The sequence below is a fragment of the Apteryx rowi genome, unplaced genomic scaffold (assembly GCF_003343035.1).
Source record: "Apteryx rowi isolate R43461 unplaced genomic scaffold, aptRow1 scaffold_905, whole genome shotgun sequence".
NCBI lineage: Eukaryota > Metazoa > Chordata > Aves > Apterygiformes > Apterygidae > Apteryx > Apteryx rowi.
In genome coordinates, this window is record NW_020451211.1 from 42,253 (window position 1) to 57,926 (window position 15,674).

Sequence of the window (15,674 nt, forward strand, 5' to 3'; positions counted from 1 at the left end):
GAAGAAGAAAAGGAAGAAAAAAGCTTAATAAAAAGAGAACACAAGCACATTCAAAAGGAGAAAAGAAAACTTCTAGGCTCCCAAAATGGAAATCCTAGAGCAAGTCGCCAGTAGAACACAGTAAAAAACAATCCAGTCTCCTTCACACTCCCTGGTACATAACATAAGATACCAAATGATTCACATAAGTTTAATTTCTTATTTCTGGAGAGTCTTATTTTGTGACAGGGTTCCTTCTACTGCTTATTTTACTCCATCCTAAAATGTGGGCTTCTTCCTGCCACTGTTTGCAAGACTATACCCAGAATATTCCTTTTCAAATGATCAGAAAATATCTACAAATGACAAGTAAAAACTTCATTACAGCCAATTCAGAATCATTAACATGAAGTTACCATACTTTGAAATATACCACTTTTTCTCCTCCTTGATTTTTCCCTTTAACGTTTTTCTAAACAACTATCATACTACATCTGAACCTTTGTTCTACTAAACTAAGCAAGCCAAAAAGAACAATTCTTTTACAGCTTAATGTCACAGCAAGAACCACTCACTTGTGGTACCAAAGGAAGTATATCATCATGGGGAAGAAAAATAATAGACAAAAACTGAATCTGAGAGCAAGACAAAGGCAAAGTATCTTTTTGTCTCTTCATCATTTCTTTGGAGCAGTATTTTCATGAACATGCCAAATGAAAAGCATATGAAATTAAAATCAATTTTTTGAATATACAATCACAGAAATATATTTAAGAAGTTGTTTGTTAAACAACATAACACATTTTGTTCTCTAAGCCTGCTGAATGAAGTATTACCTTCGCAAAACATTTCAACTTGATCGTGTTTCCCTGATGCACACACAAGTTGAATTCTCCTGCTTCTGGAGCGTGGAACGCCGGATGCCAAACAACTTCACACTCCAGATCTCTATATGCTTCCACAAAGCCTAACCAAATTTGCACAGTTTACACATTGCAGCATATAAATTTCAACCATCAAATTACACTGTATAATTACAAATAACAAAAGCATGTTAACTCCAAATGACCTTCTATTACGGAAGACTAAACCTACATTTTAAATTGTTGAACAACATGACAAGTTAAGTAAGATTAGTTYCTGAATTTTCACAACAGTTGCATAATCGCATCTTATTAGCATCCTGTAGTAAAGCATCCAAAGTTCATCAGTATTTTTTATTCATAAATTACTCAAATATTTAAGGAGAACATTTTTAAAAAAAGAACAGACAATCTTTCTTGTGGAATAATAATTCTAGGAAGGAACATACACATTTTCATGACTGCAATTGATTCTGAACTAGTATCACCAAAAAATATCCTAATTCTCAAGAACCAGGTCACACCAAGCTCCTGATCCAGCCAAATCATATTTGTATTGAATTATGCCCACTCAGCTTACTTGGTTAGCAGTTAGTTCTTCAATAGGAAAGCTCCAACATACTCTAGATAGAACACTTTCTTTAATAGGGAAGGTAAAAGCTCACATCTCAAGTGCATCCAACAAATATTGTTCCATAACACAAGTGGAAAATAATCCCAGTCTATAGGCTGAATTTCATTTGTATCACTACACACTGTCTACACGGACTTAGCAGTTTCATTCATATATTGCTTTTGGAAAACTTACTATCCTTATGAGCTATAATGCTGCCACTAACTGCCAGTAAATAACTGCCTCACTCCTTTTTAGATATCAGCAACCTGTGCTCAGAACAACGATTACATAAGAGCTGTTTGCTGGACACAGAAACAGCAAACTGGAGCCAGTACACATTGCTGGGGTTTATACAGGGAATGTTGCTATGTTACAAACACTCTCTGATCTGAAATTACTTTTGGGTTACACTGATGTTGACTCTAAGCTAAAAATACTGTTTGTAGCATCAGCTGATTGTTTGTCTTATTTGACATTATCCACATTTAAGATACGTGCAAATACACTGCAGTTGCATACTATACCTTTGGCTGGCCGTATCGAAAATGAAGTTTTTTCATCTGTAGTTACAGGTTTCCAAGAAAACTCAGCATAATGGTTTCTGCGATTGTATACTCTGACAGTTGTTCGAAATTCTGTCTCTGCTAGATAGCCAGGAATAGGATTTAGAATCAGCTCCTTTGCAGACAGCTCAAGTTCAACAGACACTGCTTTTGCAGTTACCAGCATGTGCCCAGTGTGTTTGTTGTTTATTGTGTAAGTGAAAGACCTGTAATGTAAAAAAAAAAAAAAAAATTATTTCTCTACATATTATGTGGTCATCAAAATAAATGTATATAAAATATAATCATTAGCAAGAAAACTTAATGAAACAACTGAGTGTGAACACACAATGTTAAGACTGACAAGAGAATGCTATCTGTAATCGTTTTGCATATAACTCAAACCTTCTGAAAGTTTTGCTTTCCCAAAGAATAACTAACTCCATACATTGTTTTAACACCATTTTTTCCTGAAATACCTATAGCAATACCAGGCTTTTGCCAAGACAGACATGCGTACGTATATACTTTTTTTTTAATCACAACCCTAAGAAACATTCACTATGTTAGCAAAACTTTGCATCATGAATCTGCACTAATTTTTGAGATATTAGTGCAAATGAATGTGCACCATTAACACTTATCATAATTACATGGAGTTTAAACTAACAATGTGAAATGTTTCTTTATCCTCCTACCACAAGGTAAATATGTAAATCAAGACAAATGTAAGAGCCTTACTTTCGAAAAATCCCAAGCGTGTTTGTCTCAAATACTACTGGAATATAAGTCTTTGAAAGAGGAGGCACCACCTGAGACAACGGACTCGTCTGCTGTAACTCATCAGTTTCAATCTCAATTTGTACCCATATATGAACCAACAAGTTATTGATGATATGCAGTCTTCTGACAGATGTCGAGGACACACAAACATCACCAAAGTTCATAGTAGAAGGACCTGGAATATATATGAAATGAGATCTTCAACATTACAAAGTAAGAATTTAATGTTGGGAAGCATAATCATAAAAAATTTTTATCAGTACATTAAGTTCTTCAAAATAAAGGATTAGTCAGATAAAGCAAACCTGTAGTGGAACAAATTCAAACTAAAATTTGGGATTAAATGCCATGTGTGCACTGTGAGTATTTTCAGTACTACAATTCAAAACTCAGTACCAATATTTATATCTTAATTCTGTGTCTACCTGACAGCAAGCTATTAAAATAGGAAAAGCAATGTGCTAATATCTGAAAGTATTAATGTCTTTAATACTTTCTTTTTATTAATCAGATATTTAAATGACTAGTCAACACACAAGTCACTGATAGCTTATCTAGATAACTTTTTATTTGGTTCTATCACATGCGATTTGATGGTGACAAAATGACCTCATTACTTGATTTACTGCTATCACCAATCTTTATGCTGTTTTGCAAACTTTATAACTCATGGCACTAATCAAACATCTTATGAAGACTTAAGTATTTTATATTAATGTTTATTTTATTGCACCTTTCCCCAAGTATATCAACACACACCACTACACTAGCTTGTTCTGGCTTCATTGAAAATAAATAAAAAAGAAATTAAAAAAAAAAAAAAGTAATGAAAAATCAAAGAGGCTTTGCTACTAAGCAATTTTTCAGGGGAAAATAAGCTTTATGACCTGCACAAAGGAGGGAAAAAAATCTGCTTTTAGTACCAAATGTATTTAACAGATGAGTCCCCTCACAGGTTTTAGAAGGGGTTACTCCCCATCACAGAGCATTCTACTGAAATTATTTTTAAGGATCCTAAAGAAGTTGTACATCAGTGAGGTATCACTGTTCTCTGTTAATCCCCAGAAACATTCTGAAGACCTCCATGAACCTTGCTGATATTAATGCTGCTCCAGATACTACCTAAAAACAAACCGTAAGAGTATGAGTGGCCCTCATACCATAATGTATTAATTTCCTGTAACAGACCTTAGTTTAAAGGAAGCTGTCCATAGCTAGCCATACTTCAGTCTTGTCTGAGAAGTACAAGCCTGCAGTTAAACATTAATACAGACTTTAAACTACCACTGAATTAAGCTTTGTTCTATTTAAGGTGAACAATTATGAACATAAATTGTGTTACTATAAATAAGTACTTTTATAACAACTACATGTATTTAGTAACCAAAGTGAAATCTTACCAATGAGTATCTGATGAAGTTGTTTTGGTGTCAAAGTTAAGCTACAGTCTTCCTTCTCTTGGGCAGAAGTTGGCTCAGCATTAAGCCCATTCCAAATCTGCAATAACAACAAAACATTTTCTCAGAGTAGAATCAAAATTCTTATGCTTTGTTACACAGTAACCACCTTATGCTTACATTACTACTCAAGCATTTAACTTACTTCTTTGGTTGAGGATTTAGAACCAATTGCTTCCAACTTTCGACTAGTCAATAGGCAATTCTCATCTAAAGGAAGCATTTTGAGCTGTAGCTCCTCCTTGTGAAAATCTGTCATTGAGATCATTGGTGAAATAAGCCCTTCTGCTGGTTTAAGGCCTATGTTCACAGAATTATTATAAGCATTAAACTGCCTATAAGAGAGAAAAAAAAGAGTACAGAAATCTAGAAATTTGGACATTCTATGTTCTACACATTAAACTATCTAAGATTTTTAAATAGAACAAATACTTTAAATAAGACTTTAAATATTTTTCACTATCTTTCACTTAAAAAAAAAAAGTATATCAAGTGCCTGAGAAGTCTTTTTACTGTATTGTTTAGGCAAGGATTAACATCTGTTGCATATTTGTGGCAAAAGCTTACCATAATAGGACTAAATGGGTTGCAAATGTTATGGCTACTGCAGTACAGATATTGTATCATATCTAAAAAAATTCTTAAAGAACAATAAAGTTGTAAAGTTAAACACTTAAAAGTTAACAAATGCCAATAGTACCAAGTAGCCTTTAACTGTATATATCCAAACTGGAAGACCTATAGCCTCTTTTCAGACTAATTAACAATTAATTTTTCTTGATCAAAGTTCAACTCCAACCAATTTCACCTGCAACCATATCTGAAACCTCCAGACATCTTACCAGATGTTTCACAGCAAGTACTCAGAAAATTATGCCTAAATTCCCTAACAACACCGGAATTTATTTGCTAACCATGAAATTCTCCTTTCCACTCCTGTGGTCGAATATGCAAGTTGCATTCATATAAACAACAGCCCCATCCACTATACAATCCCAATTCATTTCAAGGAAACCATTTATTTGTGCATGCATTAAAAAAAATTTTTTTTTAAAATCCATCTCTGTAGACCTTGTCTGAATCATGATGTATACTGTACACGGAACACATGGCAGATTAAGATTACAAGCATTACCTTCTGGCATTACTAATTTTTAAATAATGGGTTTTGCAAACTTAACATTACGTTATGGCATTATTTTTGTTATTTTGGAGGCTTTTAATAAAACTTTTAAAATATTAGAGCTGTCAAGTCTTGTTTTCTCTGCTTTTGCCCCACACCATAGGAACCAAATATAGCCAATTCTCACTTCATAAATTTGTGTAGATTAAGGCTAGAGGGACAATACAACCCTTTAACATACCTGCTACATTACACAAATCATACCATAATTCATGCATTGAACTCATCACTTTTGGATGAGCTAGACATATCAATTAGAAATACATACAATTTAAAAGAGTGAGAGAGAATCCAACACAATCTTATTTTTCCTATTTTCAATAACCAGCTCTTATTTAAACTTTGCATTTTATTTTAAATTTATTTTAAGTTCAAGTTCCATGCCCCTGTCCAAACACTTTGCCCAGTCAGTGATCTTCAAGTGTCTAAACAAACATTTGAACAAAAAGTTTTTTCAATACACTATGAATTAAGGTCCCAAGACCATAACCATTTCAGCATGGGATTAAATTTAAGTATATGACTGGTGACTTGAATAAGTCAATCTGCATGTGTATACACACTGTTTCATATGAGCCTAAAATCTTGAAACAAATTCTTACCTAGTGGCATCTTTCTGTAAGCGACGCTGTCTCAAACTATAAATGTAATCTGCATAATATTCCTTATGTGCTTCTTTTTCCAGTCGTTCACAGTCAGTATAAGAAAACTGTGGATCTACATAATTATATCTCTCAGTCTTTGTGAAAATAGTCCTAAATATTTAAAGAGAATTTTAGTTTCATTATGCATATAAAAAGATTTTGGGTCTTGTTAGAATGAAAATATATTGATTTTGCTACATACATATTTCATTGCAAACTTTTTTTTTAATCATAGCTGATTAATATTTGACCTTGCAAAGGCAGCCATAAAAGTGAAAAATAAAAACTGTAATAGCTGTATCTGTAGTTTCACACAAAAAAGTAACTCAAGAAATCTATGTGTAAGAGAGGCTCAAAATATATGTGTAAGAGGCTTGAGGTTAAGTCAACTGCTATGGATTCAAAAGTTTTCAGCCTGAAAACACAGCAAACAGTGTTGTATGAGTAACTGATCTTGATCTGCTAGTAAAATACAGTATGAATATTTAACTCTATATGAAAGTATTTGTTTTTAAATATTGTATTTTCATAATTTGTTACCTGTACTTTTTATGCCGTTCAAAAGGTCTAATGCTGGCTGAGCGGTCATTAGGAAAAGCTATAAGCGCATCACTCTTATAATTTCTGTTTATCTGGTGAGTATGAATTTGTGTTTGGGTTGATTTAAGTATTGCCACAGGTGCCATATCAGTGCACTGTCCTGTGTCATCAGGTACAAACTGTCCAGTTGAATTGGAAATCATTGGTGTTATGCCTTAAAATTCAAATAAAACATGTTACATACACTTATACTAGTTCTTTCTAAACAAATGTCAAAGTATTAGCTCAGAAAAAAGTATCTGATAATTTATAATGGTCAACCCAGCAGCCCAATCACAGCTATCTATCCCACTACCTTTTCCTAAACAAGAGGGAGGAAAGCATTCAGACCACAGCCAACAACGTTCACTTGCCTAGATCACAGGCAGAAAAATACGAGAGCCCAAGCAACCACTGCTATGTCCATCAGTGTCATAGTGAAATTGCAGACCTGCTTTGACTTGCACCTGCATGTGACAACATTGTCCTCAGTGTCCCAAATCTTAGGGGTGCAAACAAGCACTATTGACTAACAATAAAAAACACCAATGCTATTGCAACAAAAAAAGAAGGCTAGTTTTAGAAAACTATATACGCATTAAAATTAATAAAAAGAAAAAATGATGACCGAGACTAGTCCATGTGTTTGCTCATATCTCCTAACATATGATATATATGTTTAAAAAGCACTTAATTAAAACTTAATTAAAAAAAGGATCCATTATTAGACACCCCCCCACATTCCCCCCAAAAAACTTGATAAGCCAAACTTAACATATTGGTTTTACCTATCTACACATTAACCTTGATTTGGCAAAAATGGCTACATGAAAAATTACTTTCCATTCTTCTAACTATAGAATTGACTACAAGCAACTTCTACCGCTCAGGGAGGCAACAGTTGACAAGGAGGTTCACTCCAATCTTTCCCCACTTCCTCCCCCCGCCAAATACACACACAGATAACTATATGTACTCATCCACAGAGACTGGGAGAAGAGACTAGGAAAACAAATAATCCATCTATATAAGGACCTGAACAACCTGACTCCCCCCTCACACTCTGACTTCAATAAAGCAGGGAAGCAGAACATGGGTATCAGCAGCCAGTGTAGTACAGATACCCCTCATAACCTCTCCACCAGCCTGTGAGCAGGAGCAGAATGGAGAAGTTAGAGCGAACAGCAGAAGAAAGCATTTAGAAAAGCTGACAGCCATCAAGGGTAACAGCGTGTGAGGAAGAAATCAAGAAATATCAGTAAACTTAAACCCTGGAAGAAATATCCTGTAAATAACCCTTAGCATTTGAAAAACTTTATATAAAAATATAAATATATAATATATTTTTATATAACAAATATAAATATATATTTATATAATATATAAATATATAAAAATACATGCTTTTATATATATATATTTATATATACATACACATACAAAATCTAGAGCTGCTAGAAAATGCAGTATTATATACACATATTTAGATTGGTTGATATTTGATATTTCAAATCCACATAAAGCTTAAATGCTACATTAAACCTTTAACCTACAGCTATTAGTTATATAGCTACTAGATATATAGACAATCATTCCTAAATTTTTTCTGTGCTTTACTTCTCTCACTACCTTCAACTCAAACATATTAGCACTGTGTAATGGCATCACTGCCAAAAACTGAAGTCTTCATCTTTTAATATATAAAAATTATGGTGAAACCTTACACTTGAACACTTGTATTTTTTAAGGCGCAAGCCATAACTGTTTACCACACATACATAAGGTTTTCAGAACTTTCAAGTATTTTACAAATAGCATACTTCACTTACTTCATTAAAAATGAGAGAGAGAGAGAGAGAGAGAGAGAGCATGTGCACAGAAACGAGTGTATCAACGTAAGTCAGATACTTTGTTGCCATATAAAAAAGAAACAGTAACTCTCATTGGGATATGAAAAGAGAGAATATACTATCATGGGTATACCTCATGCAAATGAGGAGTCCCTTAATTTTCAAATTAAAAAGAGAGATTATTTTTAAAACACTATCTAAAAACAGCAAAAAGTTCACCTTAAAAATATTAGAAGTGTACTTATAAAATGTTTTACTTTTATTTTTAGCATCTTACCAGGATTAATTTTGAATAGAATGTTTTTTGATTTAGATTTGCACACCCCAACGAATCTCAAATGTATTTGGTGAAAGGATTTTGTCTTCAAGACCTGTAAATTATTTTCCTCTAGTCCTGTACCAATGATATCAATGACCTGTTTCATTTTAAATACTCCTATTTGACGTGGAGAAAATGAAAACATCACATCCTGGGGGGAGAAAAAAAATGGCAGCTGAGACATTAAGAGGAAAACAGAAAAATTATGTGCAATTCTCTATTAAAAAAATCATGCTTATTCCTGTTGAAACAAGGGCCCTTGTTACTTTTAAGATAGTTGTTCAATACCCAACTTCTAAAACATGACAACTGCTACATTAAGTTAGCAATATAAGGAAATATAAAATTGCAATACATTAGAACATCAGCCAAATCTTACTTGCTCATTTCTCAGACAAAGAAGTTCTCTCTCTTCCACAGTGCCTTAAGTTACAGGTTTCTGAAATTACAGATGCCTCCATATTTGACTTAAATTTGACATAACATTACTTCTAAGGACAAAACTATGTTACTCAGAAATTTGTGATTTACTGAAAATTTTGAAAAGAAGCCTACCACAGTTTATGTGCATGAACCACCCTTCTCAAGTCAGTAAAACATCAAGTACTTAAAGCTAGGGAAAAACTGGGTAAAATTTCCTTAACATTATTTTTTTTTCTGATTCAAAATAATACTTGGTGCTTCCTGAAGTACAACAAAGAGCCCTACAATGATGCTACATAAGGAGGACAAATTATACATTCAGCTTACATTAAAGGTCATGGCTACAGTATTCAATATTGCAAATATATAGAGGAACTTGTTCTTATGTTATACTTTCAAGAAATTCCACCACTGACTATTGTAGAGTAATATAATCTGCATATCTACATAATCTAAAGGAAAGTGGTAGATTACCTTTGTAGAGTGTTTTTTAATTTTTCCTTTTTCAGGAGAAATATTAAAGTGGGCAGTCTTCCGGAAGCTGAATGTTATTGGAAGTGACTCAGATTCATTCCTGAGTGTGCACAGAACTTCGGCTTGTTCGCCCAAGAAACAGTTTGTAAAATTAATAACTGGTCCCGGATTGAAAGTTAACATGACAGGAAGCCCAGAACCGGTCAGAGCTAACTCCATGTGATGAGGATGATTCACTACATTAAAGAGAGAGAGAGAAGAGGAGGAGGGAGGGAAAAACACACACACACATATTAGCTTACAAGCAGAAAAGTCATAAGGTAGTTTGTATGGATGCAGTAACAAAATACAGTTATATAGTAACATGATTTATAGTGCAATTTTCCATAAACTTAGAACACTCATGTGTTCAATCATAATGCCTGCTACATATTACACTCCTTCATTAATGAAAGGGAGGAAGAGCAGACATTCACTTGAAAATACACAATAACTCTGGCATTACCATTGCTGTTGACTGGCAGATGGCTTTTTTTCCTAAATAGGTACATTTATAATTAAGTTGTAGGTGTTCACTGACAGCAGGTGTATTCATGACATGCATGATTCCCTCTTCTTTCTACTCACTGTTACCACAGTTTTTTGGTGCAAAGGCATTAAAGATACAAGTTCATTAAATTCATTTTTAAAATCCGTATGTATATTTCTGTTAACATACTTCTGACTGGTGTATCATCATCACTGAGGATCTGCAGAAAGTCATCTTTTCTCCCAACAGCCTCAAATCTCAGAAACAGTACATAATCTTGTTTTGCTGATGAATCACCCAGTCCAATGCCCCTTTTAAATTTCCTGCAAAAGTCACAATCTTGAAGTACAAGACCAAAAAAAAAAAAAAGAAAAGAAAAGAAAAAACACCCTAACAATCAAGGTATATTTTTCATTTTTGAATCTGGACTCTCTGGCATTTGTTATAGCTTAAAGCATGTGATCTTTATTGTTCCTTTCAGAAAATGGAAGAGTAACAAATTTAAACCTAAGAATATTTGTATGCTTATGATATTAGTGGTTTGGTATCTTTTCCATTCACATACATCCACAATAGTTTTCTAAACTAACAATACAGGCATATTAATCACTTATAAATCAGAGTTTAAGTGAGGGGAAATGAAAAGAGCATGTTCTCTCTTTCTGGCCTGAAGGAGAAGTGTTCCTTTATGTATAGTATTTTTTTGTTGTAATGAAAGCTCTCCAACATGTTTCAGTCTCTTGGTAGTGAAGTATCTGTTCTTCCATACTCTTACAGAAATATTACATTTTTATGAAATAAATCTGCAGTCCTGAAAAAAACACTTAATTTGACACCATAGGAGTCTCCCACCAATCTTTAGAGATTCGACATATTCAACAGCAGCTACAATTAGATCCCTTCGCAAAATCCAGTAAAATTCAGTAAAATTCTTGTTCTTCCAGAACAAGCTTATCCAATTCCTGGTTCAAATATACCCTTAATGAATTATAAAACACCTCCCAGATGATCACTTCACCATATTTACGTTCTCATTTATACTATCATGCCAAGGATTTCTTTTAACACATGTAAATACATACAAAGTTGTTCAAAAAAAATCTGTAAAGACATTAACTTAAAATGATTTCCTCTAACACAACCATTTGCAGAGTAGTTTAGATGAATCAACTTTTTTATCGCTCAAATTTGGATCAGGCACTTACGTTGGACTAAAGCACAATGTAATCACAGATTTCTGATAAGGTAGCAAGGTTCCTTGATTGGGAATGCACAAGATCAAGGTGGAAACATCTAGATCTCTGGTTCTATTTATGAAGCTTAAGTCTTGTAAAACAGCATCTGCACTCTTCTGAAGATCTGTGCCCTACAAAATAACCAAAATGCAGAATATATTAACAGTTCAGCCAGTCCTACTTCCACTTTTGGTTCCTCTCACACATGCTGAAGATAAGAAAGTGTAACAAGTAGAAAAACATAATAATGTAAGTAATAGGAGTAAGACATCATGTTGCTCTTAACACAAAATAGTTTCATATTACACAGCTAATGAATTTTTAGACTTAAATTTAATGTCAGTGTTTTGAAGTCCTTTTTACAAAGATGATGCTCACTCAGATCATTTCACTGTCAGAGAAAACCAAGCGAAACCATTAGTGTTGAGCATCTTGGAAAATCAAAATATGTTTTGGCAACTGGTACTAAACAATGACAAATCCCGTAAGTCAAGTAAAGCTACCCACAGAATAATATGGCAACATACTTATGATTAATGCTATGTCACATGGTTAAACAGCAATATGTGAAAAAATTAATTCAAAGGTTAAATTATAGTAAAATTTCTGTTTGTTAACAGAAATTGCAGTAAGTCTATGATCAGGAAATAGTTTGACACAGTGAACAATACTTGAACATGGATCTTGAGAAACAAAAATGCAAAAGTAGAAATGAAAAGAAGTTTTCAACTAAAATAAAAACTAAAACACCATTTTCTTACCATCTCTCCTCCAATGGCATTGTCGTCCAGCACTGCTACCCAGTCCATACACTCTGGACTTTTATTGTACAGAGATACTTGTTCTGTCTTTGAAGACCCAAAGTAAACAGATCCAAAATGAATGCATTTCAATTCATTTCCACAAGGCAACCCTAGAACTTTAAGAACCTGTTCAACCACAACAGCTTTGATCCATAACTCAGTGCAGTTGCGTCCTTCTAGCTCCACTCTGTCAGCAACAGTAGGAGATAAGTTACACATACAAAAAAGTTAGAATAAAAACAACCAATTAGTTTAATATTAGAACCTATAGAAAACTGAATCACACCAGAGCATTTAAACTAAATCACTGGCTTTCTGTAGATAAGCCAAGCACAAAAATAAGCATACTTGACTATTCAATACTTAACAGAAATATTAGTGATCAGGAAAGTCATGTTGTGCAAAAACATTGATTCCCTTCCCCCGCCAAAAGAGCAAAAGTGGAAGAATCACACATTACACAGTGCAGCTTTTGGGGGGAGTTGTTTCTGTTTTTTGTTTTTTAAACTGTGTTAGTGCACTATTGTTGGAAATAATAACATCTCAAAGAATCAGCAATGCCCACAGACAACCAACTGTTCTTTTATCTTTGAACCTCTGCATCTGGATCTCACTTTTGGTGAGTAGTTAGTAATTTTCTCTCAGGCAATTGGAGCTAGAAGTTCATCTGAATAAGCACAGAATTTTGGCTGTTCCTGCCATGAGTGCTTGAACTTGATGACACCTCAAGAACACCACAGGACCACGTAGACATCGTATGAATATTTATTATTAAAATTCTACTCAAACAAGCTTCTTTGTTCTTGTTGCACAAAAGAATCAAGTTTAGTAATATAATATACTGTTCTAATAAAATGAACTATCCTTTTTGAAAGTTTCTGAACTGAAGAAGAAGAAAAAAAAAATCCTTGTTTTGCATGATCCCAAACGTATGCTACCCAAGGGATTTGGGAGAGGATCTCAAACTCTCTAGGTATCTTCTTTCAAATTCCAACACATCATGGCTGGGTTCTCCCAGATGGAAAAGGAATCTCCAAAAAGTATGAGAGAGTAGTTTCCTCTGAAACGAATTTAGCTTGTGCACATGAAAGCTGCTTAGAGGCCCACAGCAAATGGAAGCAACCAAGGTTGGTTTTTCCAGTCAAAATTGTACTATTTCTCCAAGCCAAACTCCTGACACAGACACACAGTAAGACTTTCACTACTACCTATTTAGTTAAAAAAAAAATTTGTGCAAGGCTTGACAAGGAAACAAAGATTTCATTTATTCTAAAAGGCTAGCATTTATTCTGAAAGACTAGAAATGCTGATTTCACTGACAGAATTACTTAGAATTTAAGAATGATTTTTACCCACTGACGTTATGAAAATAAAGGAGGCAGGGTATAGGTAAAAGATCAGATCTGCGCTCTGGGAAATTACGTGCTTTCAGTTTAATAGACATGCAACCTACTAGATTGCAGAAGACAGTGGCAGTTTTCCCAAGATGGCTTAAAAAAAAAACAGTGGTGGTAGACAGAGCAGCAAAGAAGGGATGGCAGAAGACATAACACTTTGCAGCCAAAAGGTTGAGACTCAGTAACCAAAGAAAATATTCCTATCCTATGAAGGAGGATTTAGTTGTGTGGGAGACTCCTGATACTGACTCTCCCATCACTCTAGCTAATAGAATATTTCTCCTGTCATTTCCTTTTCCAACAGGCTACAGAATGCAAAAACACAAAACAGAACTGTACTTTACCTCTTTAAGTCACAGATCTTACTAATTAAAAAAAAAAAACAACAACAAAAATCAACCACTCTTCACTATTATAAGACTATGGAATTGAAATGGGCTTTCCAAATTGGTATCCAGTTCCAAATTTTGGCATTTCCTAAGAAGTCTGTACTTACCATTTAAAGAGAGAAAAGGTCAGCTTTTAAAAATAGTTTTCGTGAAAGTGTTAGTGATTATTTTAAACAGATCCCTTCTATTTAAAATAAGAAATACCAATGGACATCATGTTTTTAGACTAGTGAGATATATCCAGCCAAAAGAAAAACAGCAAAGTCACAGAAGTTCAGAAAATTAAGGAAGACAGAGAATATGTAGAAAGAAGGAAGATACAGTAGCTCTTAGCTAGTAGTATATTGAGAGATGTACATACACCCCATGTCATTAGTTATTATGGAAGATCTTTAATAACCCAACCGAGTACACAATTTATGCATGACTGTGCTGTGGAGATAATATAATCAGCAAATTAATTTAATGAAAATAAATTTGGAAGACAGCAACTGACACCTAGGAACTTTTTCAGATAAGCATATTCATAATAAAGACTTTAGAATTAATACCAGCCCAAAAAAACAAAAAAGTAATTTATAGAGCTGGATTTATGCAATCAGGCACTAACTTACTTTATCACTTCTTTGATGATTCTCGGTACATCTGTACAGATATCGACTTTAATCATCTTTACAGTTTTCGGCTCTACCACTCCACTGGTAGGTTCTATGTTAACCAGGACAACCCCAACATATGATATTTTAAATGTACCTAAAAGAAACAGAATGTTACACAACTTAGAACTCATAATAGAAGAATATCCCCACACACAGTTGGAATAACAAAACACATAATGCAGATATTCACAAACAGTACTTATTCCTATGGAAATAGGAAACATGGAGTGCCTCTTATTACAAAAAAGAAAAACCCTGTAACATAGAGGTGACTATTTTTTTCCAGGGTGTCTCTAAATATTACGTTCACATGTCCAATGCCACTGGGCAAGTTTTCATTGTAACAGCACATTGTAACAGGTAATCACACTCCAAACCAAACCAGCCATATCACAAGGAAGCTGTAAGTAACATTTTGTAAACCGCAAGGTATTTTACACACAACTTTGGCAGTTACAGTAGCCAGCAAGTTAAGTACATACCCAAAGAGAGGTCTATTACCTGCAAGTAACTGATAGTTTCCACAACTTAATATACATACAATGCAATTTACAGCAGAAAAGAACGTTGAATCTTTGTAGGACATGTATTTTAAGGGGTTTTTTTTAATGTGAAAAAAACTGATAAGTGTGTTTCATCAGCAGCACTAATTATCTGTCATCACATCATAGGTAGGAAGAAATTCTTTGATGAGTTGTAGGAAAAATGCATTGTTTTACTTCAGACAACAGATGATCTCTAATAAGATGCAGAAGCAAAGAAAAATGCTTGGACTTTGTGCAAGGGATGAGATTTGAAATGCAAGCCTTCAGTCACAGGTCAGCCTACAGCACTTCCTGCTGATACAGTTTACACGCTGCCTGTCAGCGCTACTTGCTGGGTTATGGCTTTCGGAGCCTACATAAACATGGATTCAGCAACTCTTCCTTTGTCTGCCCTCAACAGACTCT

At 34.1% G+C, this 15,674-nt stretch overlaps 1 protein-coding gene across 1 annotated transcript in view; it reads right to left on the reverse strand.

Annotated features, from left to right (window-relative positions):
• Positions 1-15,674, reverse strand: part of CFAP47 (cilia and flagella associated protein 47) — a gene marked incomplete at its 3' end in the record, with an annotated part of 66,173 nt that overhangs the window by 36,268 nt on the left and 14,231 nt on the right. The window contains exons 4-16 of the mRNA XM_026091484.1: positions 14,680-14,818; positions 12,238-12,466; positions 11,447-11,607; positions 10,431-10,564; positions 9,713-9,948; positions 8,774-8,966; positions 6,608-6,821; positions 6,026-6,178; positions 4,386-4,575; positions 4,184-4,280; positions 2,742-2,958; positions 1,983-2,227; positions 816-946 (exon numbers count right to left, since the gene is read on the reverse strand). Coding sequence (XP_025947269.1) covers positions 816-946; positions 1,983-2,227; positions 2,742-2,958; positions 4,184-4,280; positions 4,386-4,575; positions 6,026-6,178; positions 6,608-6,821; positions 8,774-8,966; positions 9,713-9,948; positions 10,431-10,564; positions 11,447-11,607; positions 12,238-12,466; positions 14,680-14,818 — 2,339 coding nt within the window. The remainder of the gene's footprint in view (positions 1-815; positions 947-1,982; positions 2,228-2,741; positions 2,959-4,183; positions 4,281-4,385; positions 4,576-6,025; positions 6,179-6,607; positions 6,822-8,773; positions 8,967-9,712; positions 9,949-10,430; positions 10,565-11,446; positions 11,608-12,237; positions 12,467-14,679; positions 14,819-15,674) is intronic.